Source organism: Gavia stellata, chromosome 2 (genome assembly GCF_030936135.1).
Source record: "Gavia stellata isolate bGavSte3 chromosome 2, bGavSte3.hap2, whole genome shotgun sequence".
Taxonomy (NCBI): Eukaryota; Metazoa; Chordata; class Aves; order Gaviiformes; family Gaviidae; genus Gavia; species Gavia stellata.
The window spans coordinates 110,119,408-110,139,000 of NC_082595.1; the positions used below are offsets into that span (position 1 = coordinate 110,119,408).

General features: G+C 48.0%; 1 protein-coding gene across 2 annotated transcripts in view; it reads left to right on the forward strand.

Annotated features, from left to right (window-relative positions):
- The window catches only part of XKR6 (XK related 6), a 191,655-nt gene that overhangs the window by 151,546 nt on the left and 20,516 nt on the right, over positions 1–19,593 (forward strand). For both annotated transcript variants that reach the window (XM_059835429.1, XM_059835430.1), the window contains one exon: positions 18,424–18,620. In XM_059835429.1, the coding sequence (XP_059691412.1) occupies positions 18,424–18,620 (197 nt within the window). The remainder of the gene's footprint in view (positions 1–18,423; positions 18,621–19,593) is intronic.

The window sequence follows — 19,593 nt, forward strand, 5'->3', positions numbered from 1 at the left end:
GGTTCTGTGCCCAGGTCTCTCAACCCTGCATTGCAGCCAGGGACAAGTTACTTTACCCATTGCTAGAATAAAGCATCTCTAAATAGTGGTCAGAAGGACTGGCTGAATGTCGGAGGAAAACAGGATCTATTTATGAATAACTTTAATGTAGGGTTGATGGGGTGCAAGAGTTGAATAACCAGTTGTGACTAACTAATATGAATTAAATTTGGCTTCCTACAGAATTGATCACTAGTCCTAAGGAAAAAAAATAAAAGCGGTTGCGCTTACTCATAGGGCTGATCCAATACCGGAGCAAAGGCTTTGTGGACAGTGTCTTGGCTCCACTGCATGACTGCTATCCTGCTCCCTCACACTTCCCAACCTTCTCTGTTTGCTGCCTTAATAAACAAAGCTGTTCAGAGAGATTTATTCTGCCCATGTACCACTCTCTGCTGCCTACAAACCTACCGAGTGAGCTCCCAAACCTCCTTTATATGCTGCTTCTCTTTTCTAAGCACTGAACAGTGACATCTTTGTCAAAGGGCATAGCTGGTGACAGGAGGACTAGCAGCCCTGGAGGTTGCAAGGACAGAGGGTCCCGGTCGTTGTGGCTTGCAGGGACGTGCAGACTCCGCTGTCAGTCTCACAGCGAGGGTTTCTTCCAGCAGATGCATGCAGTGGGCAGCAGGGGCCAGGGAAGGGCAAGATCTCCAGGCATGAGGCGAATAAACTGTGAGGCTCATCATGGGCAAAGCATAGATGGAGAAATGAATAACATGGGGAGGAGGAAAGCCTGCTTTCTTGTCTGTGGCAGGGTGGAATTTGTCTGCCTGGCTTGGTGGCCTGTTGTCGTAGAGATTCCCCCTCTGGGCTGAGACTCTGTTCAGTTGTCCAAAATGGGCACCCAGCACCATTCAAGAAGCTGTGGGTGTCCCAGTGCACTCACAGCTGTGGGTCTAGAAGGGCACAGGTCTTCTGCATGCCTTGTATCCTACCCACCAGCAGTCCATGGATATCTTTGATACCCTCTGAAATGGTCCCAGACACCTATAAGTCTTGCCCCCAGGCTCCAGCTTCTTCAGGGATGCCTTGGAGAAGCCAGCTGGGGGATGATGCATGGGATTGTCCTCCATGGGGACTTTCATTGAAAGTCAGGACTACTTCTCTGGGTAGGGAAGGATATGGAAGCTATGGGGCAGGGTCTATTCTAGACAAGAGCTATTCATGGCATGTGTCATCTTCCCAAGGTTGTGCATTTGCTCCACAAAGAAAAAGAAGCCCAAGCTAAGAGATGGCTGGAACAAAAAATATCCCAGACATCTCTGGGAGATCCAGCTGTCAGATGGGAAGGCATTCAATTTTAATGTGAACTTTACTTCCCACAGGAAAATCCTTTCCTACCTGTTAGCATGGTCCCTGGCACTGCCTCAGTCTCCATATCCCCCAAGTCTTTTCCATGGGGAAGTATGTGCATCCAGCACAAGTGAGTCCTCAAAATGGCATAGCAAAATGATGGCAAGGAGGTGAGAGGCATCTGGTAGGAAAGTGATGCCAAGGAAATGGGAGACATCTAGTATCAGCCATCAGATCTCAGCTAGTTTTCTGCACCCTTCTGTAGTCAAGGGAAGGAGACAGGAAACCTGTAGGAGGTGTGGTAGACACTTGTCTTGGGATGGGATGAATGGCTTTCTGGAAATCTCTCTCTCTTTCTCTCCATTGATGAAAGATGGAACCGAGATGATGAATTTAATTTAGCTTTCCCACTTTTGGACAGCTGAAGTAAGAAAGGAAATCACATTCAAGGAGACTTGGATCTACTTCTGTGGCTCCAGAAAAGATTTTCAGACACATGAACTTAAGCTTCAACAAAAAGCTGCAAACAACTGGAGCAAACTCCTACTGCGTCTAAGGCCATCCCAGAGGCTTACGGGTATCGGAGGGGGAAATATTTGACACAAAGTATTCCCTACAGCCTAGAGAAAAAGGTTGTGTGAGGAAAGCAAGGGGGAAAGGGATTCATTCACAAAACTACCTTAAAAGGCCTAGGATCAGTGTCCTGCTTTTAGTTGTCACCTGAAGAGGCAGGGCACGCAGGCAGCGGGGTAGAAGCTGCAGGCTTAGTTCCCTCCATAGCCTGGAGATGGCTCAAGCCTCCAGCATCCTCTTTCCAACAGGGTGTCCACGTGAGACCGTGTTCGTAACCCAGCCCGCTGGCACCTGGCCACCCCGTGCGGCTGAGGAAGCGTTTCCGGATAGAGGGAATTGAGCCTTGGTGTTATCCTCTCCCGGGCCATGCTTTGAGCCAGCAGACGAGAGTCTTCCTGACACACTGCTGTGTCTCAGGAGATGTTTAAGTGTTAGATAGCCTGCACAGCAGCCCCAACACAGGAATCTGAGAGCTTTGTCTCCTTGGCTGGGTCGGAGTGGTTAATGGGTTGCTTGTGATGTTCGATGGCCAAGGTCAAGTCCTTCCTTCACATCTAGCAAAGGAAGGGTTTGTACCCACAAGAAGGGGTCTGAACTCACCTGGCCACTCTCGTGGGTGGCAGGAGAGGGCACAGGGACTGTTCCTAGTTGGGTGTTGAGGTCTAGGCCAGCATGTGGGATGGTGTGTTGGAGGCAGGGGAGGATGGAAGAGGAAATTAAGAACCTTTTGGTGGTCTAGACCTGTCACTGGTGTTGGATGGGCCCTCCTGTGTCTGCCTGCCATAGCTTACCTGCTTACCAGGAGTCAAATACCTGAAGTTTTAGACTAGGATTTGAGGGACTTATGTCCTGGGCTGAGATGCTTAGAGTCAGCTGCACCTTTTTAACCAGTCAGGGCTTAGCTTTGGAGGCTACAACCTGAGTCAGATTCAGAGTTTGTAACGGAGGGGTTATGTCAAATCCCCGCTCCCTAAGGTGGCAGGTGGGATGCTGAGCTCTGCGATCTCAGCTTTATGGTCAGGAAATCTCTCAGAGCCTGTTCAAGCCGGTTGCTGATGGCAGGTCTGTCCAACACCTTCTCTGCAAATGTAGGAGGTGACATATGCTATGTCCCATGATGTTTGAGGTCCTAACTCCTGTGAAGGGCGAGGCAGGGCTTGTAGGGGCAGGAGGTCTAACGGTGTCAGGCTGCATCTGGGGACTGTGCCTGCAAAAGGGCTCTTTTGAACATGTGCACAGGTAGCTGGCACGTCCCTTAGCTGCAGAGCAATTCCCCTAAGCCATGTCCGACAGCAGCTGGGCAGCAGGTTGCAGGGAAGCCAGGTCACTTGAACGTGGGGCGATGGGAAGAGCGGGGTCTCAAAAGCAGGAGGTCGGCTGTGGCACTTCAGATGAGCTACAGAGACCTGGCTGGGGAGAAGCAGATGGTGGGAGGGAGTTACCTAGGAAGGAGCCAGAAGAGGCAGGGAGAAAGGACATTTTGGGCTAGCAGTGAGACTCCTTGTAGCCAAAAGAGGACATCCCTTTGCTTCTCAGCTGACCTTGCTGTACACCGGTTCTTTTTTTGCCTCAACACATAACTGCAAAACCCCCAGCTGTATTTCCTTCAGCTCCTCAATGACCACGACATCTGCTCCGCTCCTGTTCAAGGGCAGATCCCTGGAGTGCAGGAATCTCTTCCAGGCCCATCCCAACAGGCAATTCTGCAGCATCTGACACACAGCCTGAACTTACCCAACTGCTCTGGCCGCATGCCTTCCTTCTTGGGAGGAAAACTTCCATGTTCTCCATTGCCTTGGATCCTTGCCTCGCTGCATGAAGTTAATCCTCCCTCCAGGAGGCAACACTCTGCAAGATCAGAGAAGGCAGGAGAAAACAGAGAGGCTTTGGAGACAGTGTGCAATGCCAGCAGGGAAAGGTTGCATGTTTGCACTTCGGAGAGGCATTTGGGCTGTAAATGACAGAGGCGCTGAATTATTCCACAGGAGAGGGAGGGGGTGTGAGCGCAGGAAGGGAAAATCCATTCATTCATTACAGAAATCAATAGCCCTCACGTGTCATTGAAGCTGGCCTTCCCCTGGAGAAGTGCAAGATGGAAGAGACCTCTACTACTTTGCTGATGAGAGCAGAAACTCTGCCTGGGCTTAGCCAGAGGAAGGTGCCTAAAGAGATTATTCAGTGGCGACTCCTGAGTCACGTCTAGATCAATGCATTCAGCAATTTATTGGTGCTTCTGGGATATATCTCGTCTAAGCATTTACGATAGTCAATGTTAATGCAAACATCCTCCGCGCAGTGCAGGGCAGCTGCGTTGGCTGTATCAGGCATGCAAGAGGCATTCGATTTGGCTGGGGAAGAATTTTGAGTAGCAGGAGGTCGAAAGGACGTGTGTGAAAATGAAGGGCTTTATATTCTTTTGCATGAGGCATGCACCTTGCACTTCTGAAAGGAGAAGAGGAGCCCACCCAGCAGGCACAGGGGGACAAGGACCTCCCAAATTAAAAACCACCAGCCTCCACAATAATTTCCCCCACTAGCTCAGGGACAGTCGCTTAACCTCTCTGCCTCCATTTCTGCACCTAACTGTGCATGAACATCAGTCCCTTGGGCTGGGCTGCAGAATCCCGTACCTCGCAGCCCAGATGCTGTTCACTGACAGAAAGCTCCTGTGACCGCATTTGTGTCACTTGGATAAACTGTCTGCTGGCACGAGAAGACTCAGCTGTACCCGGAGTGTGATAGAGAGAGGACATGGTCAGTTGGCTTCACTTTTATTAAGCTCCAAGCAGAAAGCTCCTTTTAAATTAGTAGGAGAAGAGGAAAAAAAAGAAAAATTACTGTAATACTGGGCAATACTGTACCTGGGCTGTTTCTTCTCCTGACCATGACCACTAGAAAGTAGTCATCTTTGTCATGTTATTTAGAGTCAGTCTTAATTAGGGGTTACCTATTAAATGAAACAGCTGCAAGTGCAGCCACCCATAGGCTCCCGCATAGCTTGACTTGCTTTGTTGTATTATATCCTTACCGGGAGCTCCCAAGCCCCCAGCAGCTGGAAGAAATACTCAACCAGGCAAAGCTGCTGGCAGGCTGGTGGTTAATCACGGGGCTGGGAGGATACTTGTAAAATAAGTGCAAGTAAAGCATGGACAGATGCTCATGTGAACTTCCTAAGCATGCCGAGGGCGAAAGGGGTGTTTCTGCAGGGATCAGCAGAAATGCGCTGAGGTAAGGGCTCCTATACCTTCCAAAAGTGCTGTGTCTCCTCTCCTGATGGCTTACTACATCCTTGTGGCCTTTGAAAAGCCACTGCTAGGGGATGGTTAGGCTTGTTTGATTCTTTTGTACCCAATGCCTCAAAAGCTCCAGGAGACTGTGATGCCCAAATGCAGTGCAGCGTGTGCGTGTTTGCAAGACTGCTGTTATACTTATAGTCCCCTTAAAGAACAGAGTACGTACACGCTTCAGAACCCGCCAGTACATTTCCTCTGGCCAGGAATAGCTGATGAGTAATACAAAGCGGCAGAGGTAATAAATATTAAAGAGCTGGAAAATGTTAAAGTGCATGGGCAGCGGAGCTGACATGCACTGTGGGTGTGAAGTGCAGAGATCGTCTGCGTGCACCTCGCGCAGGCAGTGCTTTTCATCCTTTCATGAAGGAAGCAGTGTAGAAATAAATGTTGCAATTATTTTCTGTTAATAGTGTGTTGAAAGGCATCGTGCATTTCGGCGAGCTTGTGATCTCATGTCCCATTCCTGGCCTCATCCCCTTTATGGGCCCTTTATGGGTCCAAGCAATGGTTTTCCTGGCGTGATGTGTCTGGATCAGTGGAGACATAGCCAGTGGGAGGAAGGAGATGCAATGCTAAGCATCTGAGGAGCCTGTCTGGCGATGAGGTCATGTTTCCCAGGAGATTACATGGATAGGAGATTGCAGATTAGGATTAAGCACCTCATGGTGGGTGCATTGAAGGCGATACATGGTGGTTCATGAATGGCATCCAGCTTGACCATCGTGACAGGTCATTGGAGTTGAGACATCAACTCTTGGGTCATGCAAATGCTTTGAATTCCTTCCTACCCCTCTCAGCCCCCAGTGTGGCTGTTTCCACATGGTGATGGGAGTCAGATGCTATTTCTGTGCTGGAGTTTCCTTCTAGTCTCCAAGTAATACCAAAGCTCCTTGCTCCTCACACCAGATATAATGATATAAGGGCCGTGGGGCAAAGTTCCCCACCAATTCTTCCTCCACCTGGCTAGATCCAAAATGGCCATGAAGACTTTTCTACCCTCTTTTCTGGTGCCCATAAGTGTCCATATCAAGGTGCAACTGGATGGGGCCAACTGTGGCGAGACGACAAGGGTTAAACTCTTTCCTGGCAGGCTGGAAGGACACCGTGCGATTTCTCAGAGCCATGCGCACCCGAAGAGGAAGGCAGGCCCTTGCTAATATATGCGCAGCTTCTGCGAAACTAAAAATAGTTGGGATCTGAGGCTGTTCTTCCAGGATTTCACAGGCGCTCACCCAATTTTTAGCTCCTTCTTCTCAAACGGATGGCAAAAAGAAGGTGACAGTCTCAACCGTCGTGCAAAGCCGCCGCTTCAGAAGCCGTGCTCCAGGGGTGCCTTTGACCCCAGCAGCACAGACGAGCCGGGGACGTGCTACTGAACACATAGTTCCAGGTCCGTGACGGTCCCTTGCAAGGCTGGGGTGGTCCCCAGCGTTCCCGATCTCTGATGAGCAGTGCCCGGAGGATTTGCTGGCCTTAGGGAGCCCTGAAGCTTTGCTCCGCAGCAGTGTGTGCTGGGAAGGGGATGCAAGCGGTGGGGACAGCACGCTGCAGCCAGCAGCAAGCCTACAGCTCTGACCCTGGCAGCTCTGCAGCAGGCAGGGGCTTTTTTTCAGCCTCACCAGGTCCTTGAGAATCAGGCCCCCTTTTCCTAAGCAGGGTCCTCTCCCCCTAAACTGCTCCTGGATGGTGTTTTTCTGTCATGCTGTTAAAAAATCCTGGAACGTTCACCTTCTCAGCTTTTCAAAGACAGCATCCATGGGGGTTAGGAGAGACTTTGCTGTACAGAAAAGTCTTGTCTAGTGATTTCAGGTCCTGCTTCAGCATCAGTGACCTTGATGGCCAGGGAGAGAGTAAATACTGTAAATGCAGTGAATACTACCCTAGAATCCATATCAGTTCCCTGATCTCCCAGCAGGAGACATGATCCCCTCATCTTCCCCAGCAGCCAGAGCCTGGGAATAGGAAACATTTCACTCTGAGTGAGGGGACAAGCTCCCAGTTGTGTTCCTCTTTGGCTCTGGGGTCCACATCAGTTTTTGAGGGTTTAGACCCCAGGCAACCAGCAGTCTCTGTTCAGATCTTTGGACCTGCTACCCCAAACTGGTTTGTTGAATTGCTCAGGAAGTGGAAAATCCTTAAAAGAGAAAACCAGCACAGAACGTCTCCATCTCCAGGGGACTCACTGTTAGTAAAAGGCATGGCTTTCCCCTCTGCTGCTCTGTATTCTCCACCAAGGGATCTTGGAGGCTTGCAGAGAGCCATGAGGAGATGAAGATGTGTCCCTGTCTTTGACTGGCCTCCCAGAGCAATGCAAGCTTCTCCTCTCCTGAGATATCCCGTGGCTCTGGTGAGTCCACGTGATGCCAAATCACCTCTCAAGACCATCTGGGTTAAAAGTACTGTAACGTTGCCCATCCTATAGAAAGGGCAAGGTGACTATTCCCATGTGTCCCTGTAGTATCATGCCCTTGAATACTCATATTTTGGGAGCCCTCGGGCATTTCTCTGGATTTCTCCTGAAACTTCCCTTGCTTGGAGCCAAGACAAGTCAATTGAAAGACCTCTGCTTACTTTCAAGGCCTTCAGCTGCATCTGTTCCTGTAAGGCTTACTGGACTGGGACCAGTTTTATTTCCAAAAGGAGAGACCTGACATTAAACCCTATTAGCTCAAACACACTTGAAGCAAAAATTCAGTCTGAGTTCAACTTCTTTCTTTCTGTGTAAAGCTATTTAACAGCTTTGATTTAAAACAGAAGGCTTTGCCGGAGGCGATAGCACTAGGTGTTGGAGTATACTTTCAGTAAATAAGTATGTGTAAAGTAGGAAGGGGACTGGGGCTTAAGTATTCATAACTAATTTGGGGGGGAATCTGTGATAAAAGAGGGCATTTGGCTCAGTGCTGGGATGCAAGACCATCCCACGTGTGATAGATGCTGTGACATGTCTCTGCAGCACCCATGACTTTGATACCTCACCAGCAGCCCCTGCTACCCTGCCTGCTCCTTTACACAGCATGGAGGTGCTTCCCACATTAAAATCAAAAAAGGGCATTCATACCCTGGTGCTGAAGAGGTCTTTGGGGTTTTTTTCTGTTTTAGGACTCTACACCTCACAAAATAATTGACGAGTAAAAACATAAACATGATTGCTACGAGCCTGGGTGGAAACTGTAGTAGCTCCCGCTACAAAGCTATTCTCTGATGCTATATTGATTCAGCGAGCAAAGATCTGGAAATAGGGATTCTGCAACCTCGATATCCAGGGGAACCCCGCAGCCCGTGGGGATGCAGGCAAGGAGAGGCTGCCTGGGCAAAGCTGCTTGCAAACTTGGGTTCATCATGAATATGCCAATGACACATTCATGACTGTTTTTGCAAATAAAGAAATACTGGCCAGGCTCTGGCTAAGCATGGATATTTCAGTAACAGCCCAGATTTGGGAAGGTTTGAAAATTAGTGCCAGAAAGTAGGGCTGTTTAGGGCTAGCACTTTCTTATGATGTGTTTCTCTTCTGGTTGTGATCTTCCAGTCTGTGAGTCAGAAAAAACTACTCTGCAGCTAGGGAAGGAGACTAGTCACAGACAAATCCCAGAAACAGCCCCCAAATTGAGCAACATGGGTATGGGCAGCTCACGTGGTTTTGGCCTCTGGAGCTTTAGCTGCAGCAATGCCCTCGCCCCAGTTTTCTGCCACATGTGTCTGCTGGAGGTTATGACCCCGGTATCTGTCAGCAGGATGAAATGCACACCTGCAGCTCTGCCATGTGGTCTTACAGTCCTCAATATCAGTAAAAATGGAACTGAACAAAGACCGTGGACGACGTCCCAGAGGAGATGATATAGGTATATGTCCCATTCAGCTGGCATTGCAATCAAAGCAATAATTTCAGAGTAGCTGGGAACATTACTCTGACATTATCAATCACAGCTCTGTGTTTCGTGTATCAGAGCTGCCAAATTATCAGCCACAAGTTAGGTCAGCCTGCACACATCACAGCTGCAGGAATTGCATCCTAAAAATCCTGCAGCATCATTATTTTTTTGTCTCTCCAACTATTTGATGGAATTGACTCTTTTCAAGGAGGGGTGGATTTGTAGACTTTCTTTAAATAGTGAAAATATTCTCGGGCTGAAAATCATTTCTGCAGTGATTGTGGTTAAGTGCTGGAACAGGTTGCCCAGAGAGGTTGTGGAGTCTTCATCCTTGGAGATCTTGAAAACTCAACTACACAAGGCCATGACCAACCTTCTCTAACTTCAAAGTTAGAGGGGAGGCTTGCTCCAGAGACCTCTGGAGGTCCCTTCCAACCTAAATTATTCCATCACTCTATGATATGATCCTCCCCAATGTACGGTTTACAAAATAAATCAGATGCCTTTTTCATGGTTGGTGTATAGGAAAGCCACCTGTGCTTTAAAACAGCTTTAAACAGGCTTAGAATATGAAATTACTACTCTTTCTCCTGTGCAACAGAAGACTGGCACTATCATTCTTACTAGTAGATATTTTAGTTGCAAATAGTATTTCACAAAAAGCAAGACTTTCTAATATAAATGGATGTTCAAGTATCATCCCCTCTCAAATATGTGCATTTAAACAATAGGGTTTTGAATTCACATAAAGACCAGTATTTTCCCCGAACTGGTGGTTATCATGTCTATGAACTAGGGGCGTTCAGAAAGCTTGACTTGACTTGACCCTTTGGCTTTAAAGGGAACAGATCTTGGCAAATGCTTTTGAGAATCTCACTCACAGAGAAGTTTTCAAGGAGGGATAAGGAAATAACAGGCCAACAGGAATGTGTGGATGCTAGGAAATGTGAAAAGAGATTGAAGCAGGCATTGGTACAGTTTAACTCAAAAATGTTAATATAGGCCAAGTAATCCAATTTTATCACCTTGATGGAATCACTGTTGTGTAATCTTGTTGTGAGTGACTCCTAAGCCTGATCATGGATCACAGTGATACTGTGATAAGTTAGAAGGTGGATAAAATCTCATATTGGAGTTCCAAGTTTGGCACCGAGATGATGATAAACTGTGTCTGAAGAAATACAGTGTCCTCCATGACCTACTAGTCTACAGAACTCATGGATGATGTCATGCCACACATTTAAGCATTTTAAGTGTCTCTAAGGCATGGAATAAGCTTGGTTTGTGTTCAGAGACATTCTCCTCCAATAAGCAAGGCAGGGCATGGAATGGAGATTATTAATTTTTTAATAGGAGCTGATAGAAGCAATTAACTAGATAAGGAGTAGTTTTACACTGAAGCATGTTTACTGGGCAGAAGAGGGCAGAAGCTGCAAGGCGGAAGGGCTGAAACACTTGATGAACACACTTCTTGTTGCATTTTATTAATTCTTAGATATAAATCATATGAAGAAATAGCAAAAGTGGCAAGATTTCAGAAATTTCTGAGAATCCCGATTCTGAAAATCAGGGCCCTGATGAAGGCCATCAAAACAATGGGAGATTTAGTCATATGTAGTTGGATGATCTATGAGGCTGCTGGATTAAAGGAAGGGTTTGTGCACTGCTTGCTTAGTGCTGTGAGAAGATTTTGTAGAATCATAGAACGGTTTAGGTTGGAAAGGACCTTACAGATCATCTAGTTCCAAACCCCCTGCCATGGGCAGGGACATCTTCCGCTAGACCAGGTTGCTCAAAGCCCTGTCCAAACTGGCCTTGAACACTTCCAGGGTTGGGGCATCCACAACTTCTCTGGGCAACCTGTTCCAGTGCCTCACCACCCTCATGGTGAAGAGTTTCTTCCTTATATCTAATCTAAATCTACCCTCTTTCGGCTTAAAGCCATTACCCCTTGTCCTATCACTACCTGTCCTTGTAAAAAGTCCCTCTCCAGCTTTCTTGTAGTCCTCCTTCAGGTACTGGAAGGCTGCTCTGAGGTCTCCCTGGAGTCTTCTCTTCTCCAGGCTGAACAACCCCAACTCTCCCAGCCTGTCTTCATAGGAGAGGTGCTCCAGCCCTCTGATCATCTTTGTGGCCTCCTCTGGACTTGATCCAACAGGTCCATGTCCTTCTTATGTTGGGGGCCCCAGAGCTGAATGCAGTACTACAGGTGGGGTCTCATGAGAGCAGAGTAGAGGGGGAGAATCACCTCCCTCGACCTGCTGGTCACGCTTCTTTAGAGGCAGCCCAGGATAGGGTTGGCTTTCTGGGCTGCAGCGCACACTGCCAGCTCATGTTGAGCTTTTCGTCAATCAATGCCCCCAGGTCCTTCTCAGGACTGCTCTCAATCCATTCTCTGCCCAGCCTGTATTTGTGCTTGGGATTGCCCCAACCCACATGCAGGACCTTGCACTTGGCCTTGTTGAACTTCACAAAGTTCGCATGGGCCCACCTCTTGAGCCTGTCAAGGTCCCTCTGGATGGCATCCCTTCCCTCAGCGTGTTGACCGCACCACACAGCTTGGCGTCGTTGGCAAACTTGCTGACGGCGCACTCGATCCCACTGTCCAGCTCACCAACAAAGATGTTAAACAGCACCGGTCCCAATACTGATCCCTGAGGAATGACGCTTGTCACTGGTCGCCACTTGGACATCAAGCCGCTGACCGCAACTCTTTGAGCGCGACCATCCAGCCAATTCCTTATCCACCAAGTGGTCCATCCATCAAATCCATGTCTCTCCAATTTACAGACAAGAACGTTGTGCAGGACAGTGTCAAATGCTTTGCATAAGTCCAGGCAGATGACATCAGTTGCTCTTCCTGTATCCACCAATGCTGTAACCCCATTGTAGAAGGCCACCAAATTTGTCAGGCACAATTTGCCCTTAGTGAAGCCATATTGGCTGTCACAAATCACCTCTTTGTTTTCCACGTGCCTTAGCATAGTTTCCAGGAGGATCTGCTCCGTGATCTTGCTGGGCAGAGGTGAGACTGTCTGGCCTGTAGTTCCCCGGGTCTTCCTTTTCTCCCTTTTTAAAAATGGGAGGTATGTTTCCCCTTTTCCAGTCAGTGGGAACTTCACTATACTGCCATGACTTCTCAAATATGATGGATAGTAGCTTAGCAACTTCATCTGCCACTTCCCTCAGGACCCGCAGATGCATCTCATCATATCCCATGGACGTGTGCACCTTCAAGATCCTTAGATGGTCTCAAACCTGATCTTCTCCTACAGTGGGTGGCTTTTCATTCTCCCAGTCCCTGACTTTGCCTTCTGCGAGTTGGGCAGTGTGGCTTGAGCACTTTAAGGTACCCTTGCTTGTTTCTGAGATGGCGAGTGATCTTTCCCAGTTTAGCAATGGTCCCCAGCATGGTTTTGGCCCAAGACTACTAGCAGTGGTGTAAATAAGCCCTGCACACCTTTAAGTTCTAGCCCAGGCCAGGAACCATTCCCCAGAGGCTCTTTGGATGCAGCCCCCTTGTTCTGGAGGAGTTTGATGCTGTGGAAGCAGCCAGATGAAGCTGTGGTATATTGGCACCTGGATGGGGCCCGTAGTTACTACTTTGATACTCAAACTAGGAACAATAATTATCCATCTGTGAATCCTTACTGCTAACTTGCAGCATTATAACAAAGAAAAAAATCGCTAACAAATGTTGATATTGAGCACGTTAATTGTGATGGTAACTCTGAGTTTGATTTGGATTTTTTTAATAGACAGCATTTTACTTTCATGCTCCCCTGTTGCTTGAGCGCTGCATCTTATATTCCTTTTATATCTGTTAGAATGAAAATAATTCATTAAAATTAAAAAAGCGGGCCAAAGCCGCAGCTGGTGTAAATTGCTAGAGCCCTGTGGATGCCAGCTCGCTCCAGCTGAGATCTGGCCTTACATAACCTCATTTTAAGGGTATGTTCAGGCAGCCTCCGCTGCAAGCCTTCCAGCCGAGCAGTTACACATGTCCTCATTTCCTCCCTTCCAAGGAGTGGGCTTTTAATCTGTAAATACCCTCTAGTGCATAAGGATAATGGCCCCTTGCAAGAGTTAGCAGGAGTGCCTGCGGAGGAGACGGCAGGAGGGTTAGCTGTCAGCTGAATAACTCGCCCCATCCCACCCCTCTTCGAGGAGTGAGCACCAGGGAGAAGGCTGGTGCCACGGGATGGTGAGGGAGATGGTGTCCATCCAAACGCTCTGCGTTGCTACCATGACACCTGGGATATAACCATACTGCCATGGCAAAGTAGGGTTCTCCAGAGAGATGTGGAGGAGGTTAATGAGATGCTGGGAAGGGTGTTGTACCTGTTGCCCTCCTGGTCTTGATAATCCTACTCATCCAAAGGGGCATGCAAGGTGCTGCAGGTGTAAGTTGTAACTTACTCAGCAGAGTTAATTTTCTGAGCTCCTCCTTTCCCTAGAGGTCTGTTTCTGACTTCTCAAGCATGCTCTCCCATTTTTCAAGCCAGGGTTTGCTTCCCTAAAAGCAGTAGTAGGCTTGGCTCTGCTTGATCCAGAAGAGTTTCTCAACCGGGAGCTGTTGGGAGTGGACTGAGTACCTCGAATCATATTCCTTTCCATTTTTCCATATACCTATACTAGCAAACTGGGCAATTTCAAGGCCTGCTCTTGAGCACTGTAACTTCATCATGCTGCTACGCTGTTAGTATAATCACTAGATTGGTCAATGCTTACTAGCAGTCTCCCAAGTAATCATAACCTGAGCAGGGTTCAGGACTCCATAGCGGCCAGGGATGGTTCCCAATACTGAGTATGAAGGCAGCTACCTCTTTCTGGAGAATGAGAGAGTTCATTTCTGTGGTCAGTCTGGGCCTATTGGCCTCAGGAAAAGTGATCAGGCCCCTGTCCTTTGTTGACTATTGTAGACATAGTCTGAGATTTCTGACCTTGGTCAGCTTGTGGTTGTGTCAGACAGGCCATCAGGACTCTTTTTTCCTCAAAACATAGCCCAGGGCTTGTGCTGATGTGCCTTTTTGTGCTCCTGCAATCTTCTTACACATTAGCATCCTCTTCGTTTTAAGCCAGCCTGCTGCCTGAGGCATCCTCCTACACTATTCAGAGCCGCATCGAACAGTGCCAAGGCACAGGCACGATCCTGTAATAGTTCACCCTGTTAAATTGTCAGCACAGTCTCTGGCAATTTTGGCCAAGGCCAACTAGCATGGATGTAGCCACGTGGAGTTGAGTCATGCCAGCTGGCCAAGGACAAAGGCTGGTCTTTGGTCTGCTTTGTTTAATGATATATACAGAGCCTCTGACTCCATAATCCTATCTCTGGACATTTCTGCTACAGTCCTTGCTGAGACTGCTGAGCAGCCTTTGACATCCACATGAAGCATCTTTTTCCATAGCACTTAGGTTGGGGTGGGGGGGAGGTTTACAGTAGGAGCATCTCCTCTTATTCCTCCTGATGGCATCCTGGGGCTCTCTCCAAAGGTTATTTGACCACATTTCTGGAGCTGATGGCTTTGGCTCCTTAAAAATGTGCTTTGGCGCAGGGACAGCAGTGACTTTGCCCTGCGCAGTTTGTGTGCTACTGTGACATACGTAGTAAATAAGCGTGAGGGTAATTATACCAACAGGAATTCTGGGAACCCTGCCAGAACGGAGGGGACAGCCAATCCTTTGTGCATTTAAAGAAAACCACCCCGAATCCTCCTCCCAACCCCAAATTAGTCCTATCTCTTGAAGCCATGGTGGGACTTAGAACTAAAAATACATACATGCACACAAATACACACACTTGTATATAAAAATAGCCAGGATTCAAAAAATAAAAAGCCCTAAGTTAGGCTCCTGTATCCAAAATTAAGCTCTTAAATAAATAAATTAGCCTGATTTTCAAAAGCACAGAGCAGTGAATGGCTTTCACTGACATAAGAGGAAGCATCATGTTGCTAAAGAATGAAGATCAGGCCTGAATATGGATTTGAAAGTCTAATTATAGAATCCTGTTTGCTACCAGCTTGACCGAGAACAACAAAATTCAGGTGAAATGACATTGATTTTTTTTTCTTCCGAGTTTCTCTACACTTAACCAGTGTTAGTAAAGGTAGGAAAAAGCCCTCAAACAAGTAAATAAAATAACACAAAGAAACAGATATACTGGAATAAAACTGCTTACACTGGTGCTGTACATTTGTGTTTGGAAATAGGGTTAAGCGTTACCAATGTTACAGCTGGGTGAAATTTTATGTTGCTTAATTAGAGAGGTATTTTTTAATTGTTGAAAGCCTACCAGGTAGAAACACTGCTTTTCCCAGTTACTCTCGCACTTTCTCTGCTGAAAACTCCCAATCGACTGGCACCAAGGAGGAATGGGGTTTTACTCCCCCCTTTCCCCTCTTTGTCAGATTTGCGTCTGAAGGATGCTAAAGAGAGAGCACCATATTTTTGCATGGACCAAAAAGAGAGTACAGAGGGAAGTTCATTTCCCTTCAGCTGCAAATGGTCCTTGGAGCTGTCTTGCTCACGCGCTGTTCATTTGGGAGGGTGTGACCTTTTGCTGGCCAGAATTATGCCAAGGGATTCCTGAGGTCACAGTACCATGTGGCAGTTTGCTAGGGACAGATTTGTCCTTCTGGGTCTTCCAGCACAGATCAGATTGGGCAAGGCTGGACTTTATGGTGTCAAGGAAGTATGTCCACCCTGGATGGAGGACCATCAGCAGGCAGAGCGGTACTCCACTCATGTGCTTGTGTTGTGGTGTTTAGAGGCTGGGGACCGCACTAAATGATCTAGGTTCTGATACCAGAAGACTTCGGGAGAGCCCTTTTGGTGCTCTATGACTCAGTTTCCCCATCTATGGAAGGGGCACAATACAGTTGACCTTTACAAAAGACTGTGGGCTCAACAGTCAAGAGAATTTGGTGTTACAGTCATTGCCATTGTTCTGGCTATTGATGGAGACAGGACCAGGGAATTATATTAATCCAGTGCATTTTTATGGCCTTTTATGTATGCTGCCTCCATGAATAGGTGGCATGTCCTCTCATTGTGGCCAGTTAGAAACATTCATGCTTAAACTGTGTAGATAGTGGTGAATCCCTAGCAATGAAGGACAAAATCATTGCAGGACATGGTGTCCCTTCTGTTAGTTTCTTCTTAATCTTTTTGAGTCACTCAATGCCATTGTTATAGTTTGGTTCTGCCAACGTGAAGTGCTTGGGAAAGTAAAGATGGTCTTAAAAATAACCAAAAACTGGAGACAGCTGGTGGGGACAGCAATGCAGAAGAGTAGAGGTCTAGAAAATGTGAGCTGCCAGAAGGGACTGAAAAGAAATTGGGTTTTTTTAGTCTGGAGAAAAGAAGACTGAGCGTTTACATGGTAACTATGTGCAAACAGATAAAAGACTGCTGCAGGGTGAAAATGAATAAATTCTTCTCCTTGTCCATGACTTGGATGATGATAAATTAGTGGCTTAACCTTCAGAAGAGGAATTTAGATTTCATGTGCTAGCAGGAATGGGAGCTCCTGGGAAGGGAAGGCCATGTAAGACTACAGGACAGATTCGGTAAATGTCTCTGTGGAAAGAGTTTGGCAGAGGTGATGCTGTCTTTGCCCAAATGCACTTGGGCAGCACCTTATGGGCACCACCACCTTGGTTTTCGGCAGCCCTGTGTCACTGATATTACAAAAACCAGTTGCATGCTGCTTTTCTCTGCTTTGTCCTTGAGCCATTACAACTCACTCTCCCCAACTTTGCCTTTCCAGCTAAACTACATTTCTTTAATTTCCTGAATGCGTGAAGGGAAGGCAGAATTCCCGTGTCATCCTGCATCTTCTGGGGTTGGGTGCTTCCAGGGAAATGCTGAGTACAGGTGGTGGCATTGGGCATGTTGGGGAGTGGGAGGAGGACTGGTGTCCATTGGAGAGCAGGTGGTTCCACGGGCATTTCCACCCCACTCTGGCTCTGCTGGGGATGTCACACCAGTGTCACCAGTGTCGTATGTGACTGGCGTAGCATTTTCTCGAGTGTCGAGCCCCATCTGGTGGCTTTCCTGCGTCATTTTTTGTGTCCTTGCGTCTTCTTTCGGGATTTTTCGTCTTCTGTGCTTGTGAACCGTGAACGGGAAGGAAGGAGAGGGTGCTGAGAAAGGGCAGGGCTTTCAGTGCTACCTTTGCTTCTGTCCCAGCTCCCTGCCCCTGGGTGTAATTTGGAGATACAGAAGCTGTCGAGGCTTATGTCCTTTCCTCCTGCTCTTCCTTGCTGTGCAATCTCGCCCCGAGTGGCAAGGAATGATCTAATCATTTTGGCGAAACCCCAGTTTGTGCTGTGAGCCCCTCCCAGAGCCTTCAGAAGGCACTTCATCCCACTGTCAAGCTGGCATCTGAGGTGGGACAGATGAACGGTCCCGGGAGGGGACATTTCTATCCATTGACTAGCTCAGATGACCAACTTTAGGTTCAGCATTAGGTGAAGTGAGTCTCATCCCAAATTTCAGAGAACAAGGTTACAGCCACGGCTCAGGATGAGAAGGAAAAAGACCCAGTATTAGATCATTAATATCAGCAAGCATTAGAAAGGACCCTGTTAGGAGATGCTTCCTTTCTTAAATGGCATGAGTCCTGTGACATCTGGGCACCTTGTGCTACCCTGATTGGATCACCTCCATTTACAAAGGTTGGCCAAAGGTTCCTTGAAGGGAATTTGTGTCTCCAGGGTGAGGTTTGCAGGTCTCCTTGCACACCTGATATGGAAACAGAGGTGATACAGCCGTACCTGTCCATGCATGAGACACCTCTTTCTAGTCCAACGTTGCCCAGAGTCTCAATAGCTGACCAGTGGCAAGCTGTGGCCTTTTGCATTTGCGCGTCACACATGTGCTGAAGGTGAAGGTGGTGTCTCATTGCTCCACCTGTGATGAAAAAGGGACAAATCTCTGCAGCCCATGAGGGAAGCTCCTTACTATAGTGCTGAAGGGGCTTAGATGATCTGTCAAGCCACCGCGAAGTGTCATGACCAGCATTTGACAAGTAGCTTCTCCTCATCATGAAAACGAAGTGAGGGAGTTGTTTTCTTGTGCAAATGTTTCATGGCCATTTCCTACCCACACATTTCACGTCTGGGTGGTGCAAGTCAAAGGTTTCCCACTCTTGCAATACAAATGTGGTCCTCAGATCTTGCAGGAGATAGTGTTAGAGCTGTGTAGACACCTGTGTCTACCCCAGATTCCCTTCCCCCAGACAACCTCCCTCCAACCTCCCAAATAACTGGCCCACAGCCCCGTCCTCCTCAGGTTTTGATGCATGCCAAAGTCTCACACTCAGCTTTTCCTCCTGTTTCCTGCAGGTATATCCGAACTATGTACCTGGGGATCCAGAGCCAGAGGCGGAAGGAACACCAGCGGCGTTTCTACTGGGCTATGATGTACGAATATGCAGACGTAAATATGTTGCGCCTCCTGGAAACTTTCCTCGAGAGCGCCCCTCAACTGGTGCTACAGCTCTGCATAATGATCCAAAAGAACCGTGCAGAAACATTACCATGTAAGTGGCCCCCTCGTCCCCCCCTCCCCAACCTCCCGGCCTCCCCCCTCTGATCCCATGCTCAGCTGCCGATGGATGTTTTGCTAACCGTCCGCCCTACGCAACCTGGCGTGTACGGGGCTGCCACTTGGGACAAATCTCATTCCAGCTCCGCGCTGCGTTCGCTGGGTAAAATTTCTGCTCGTTCCGCTGAGAAAAAAAAACAGTATCAGTCAAAAGACGAGACTCAGCTCTTCCGCACCCAGTCCAGTCCAAAGAAATGATGGTGTTGTCAGGAGGAGGCAGGCAGTCTCTGCTGCTATGGCAAGTGTCACCATTCGTTTGTCGCCTGGCACTGGGTAAACACAATCATTCCCTGCCTCAGTTTCCCTCCTTACATAAGTAGGATGATAAAACTGGCCAGTTTTGAATTTGTGTTGTGAGGACAGAAGGTTCAATGCCTGTGCAATGCTCTGATGGTGTGAAGTGTAGTATAAGGGGTTTTTTTTATAGCTAAACACTGCAGGACCTTTCTGAAGAGTGCCAAGGAATTAAGGTTTAGTCATTGGTACCATGGTTCTCAGCAAATGGAAGAAAAGAAAGGGGGGAAGGCAGTGGAGGGGATTGTGTAGGGGCAGAGATGTTGTAGTGCAGGTAGGTAGATGAGCAGAGGCTTGGAAGCAACCAAAGAGAAGAGTTTGCCAATTCTGATGTCCTTTGCTGCAGTCACGTCCTGGAGCATGGGGCATCCACCCCAGCCAAGAGGCATATGCCCCTGTCCCAGCCCTGGGGTGAGCAGCTCTACCAGCCCATGCCCCTGGGAATGCTGGCAGCCTGAGTCACGAGCTCAAGGGAGAACTGTCCTTTCCGAGGACCAACAGTGGTGTCAGCTGATGAGCTGCTGGGTTATTCAGCCCCTGCTCAATCCACACACCAGGGATGACACTCGGATTTTGCTTCCCAAAGACAGCCTGTTTGTGGCATGCCATTTGGC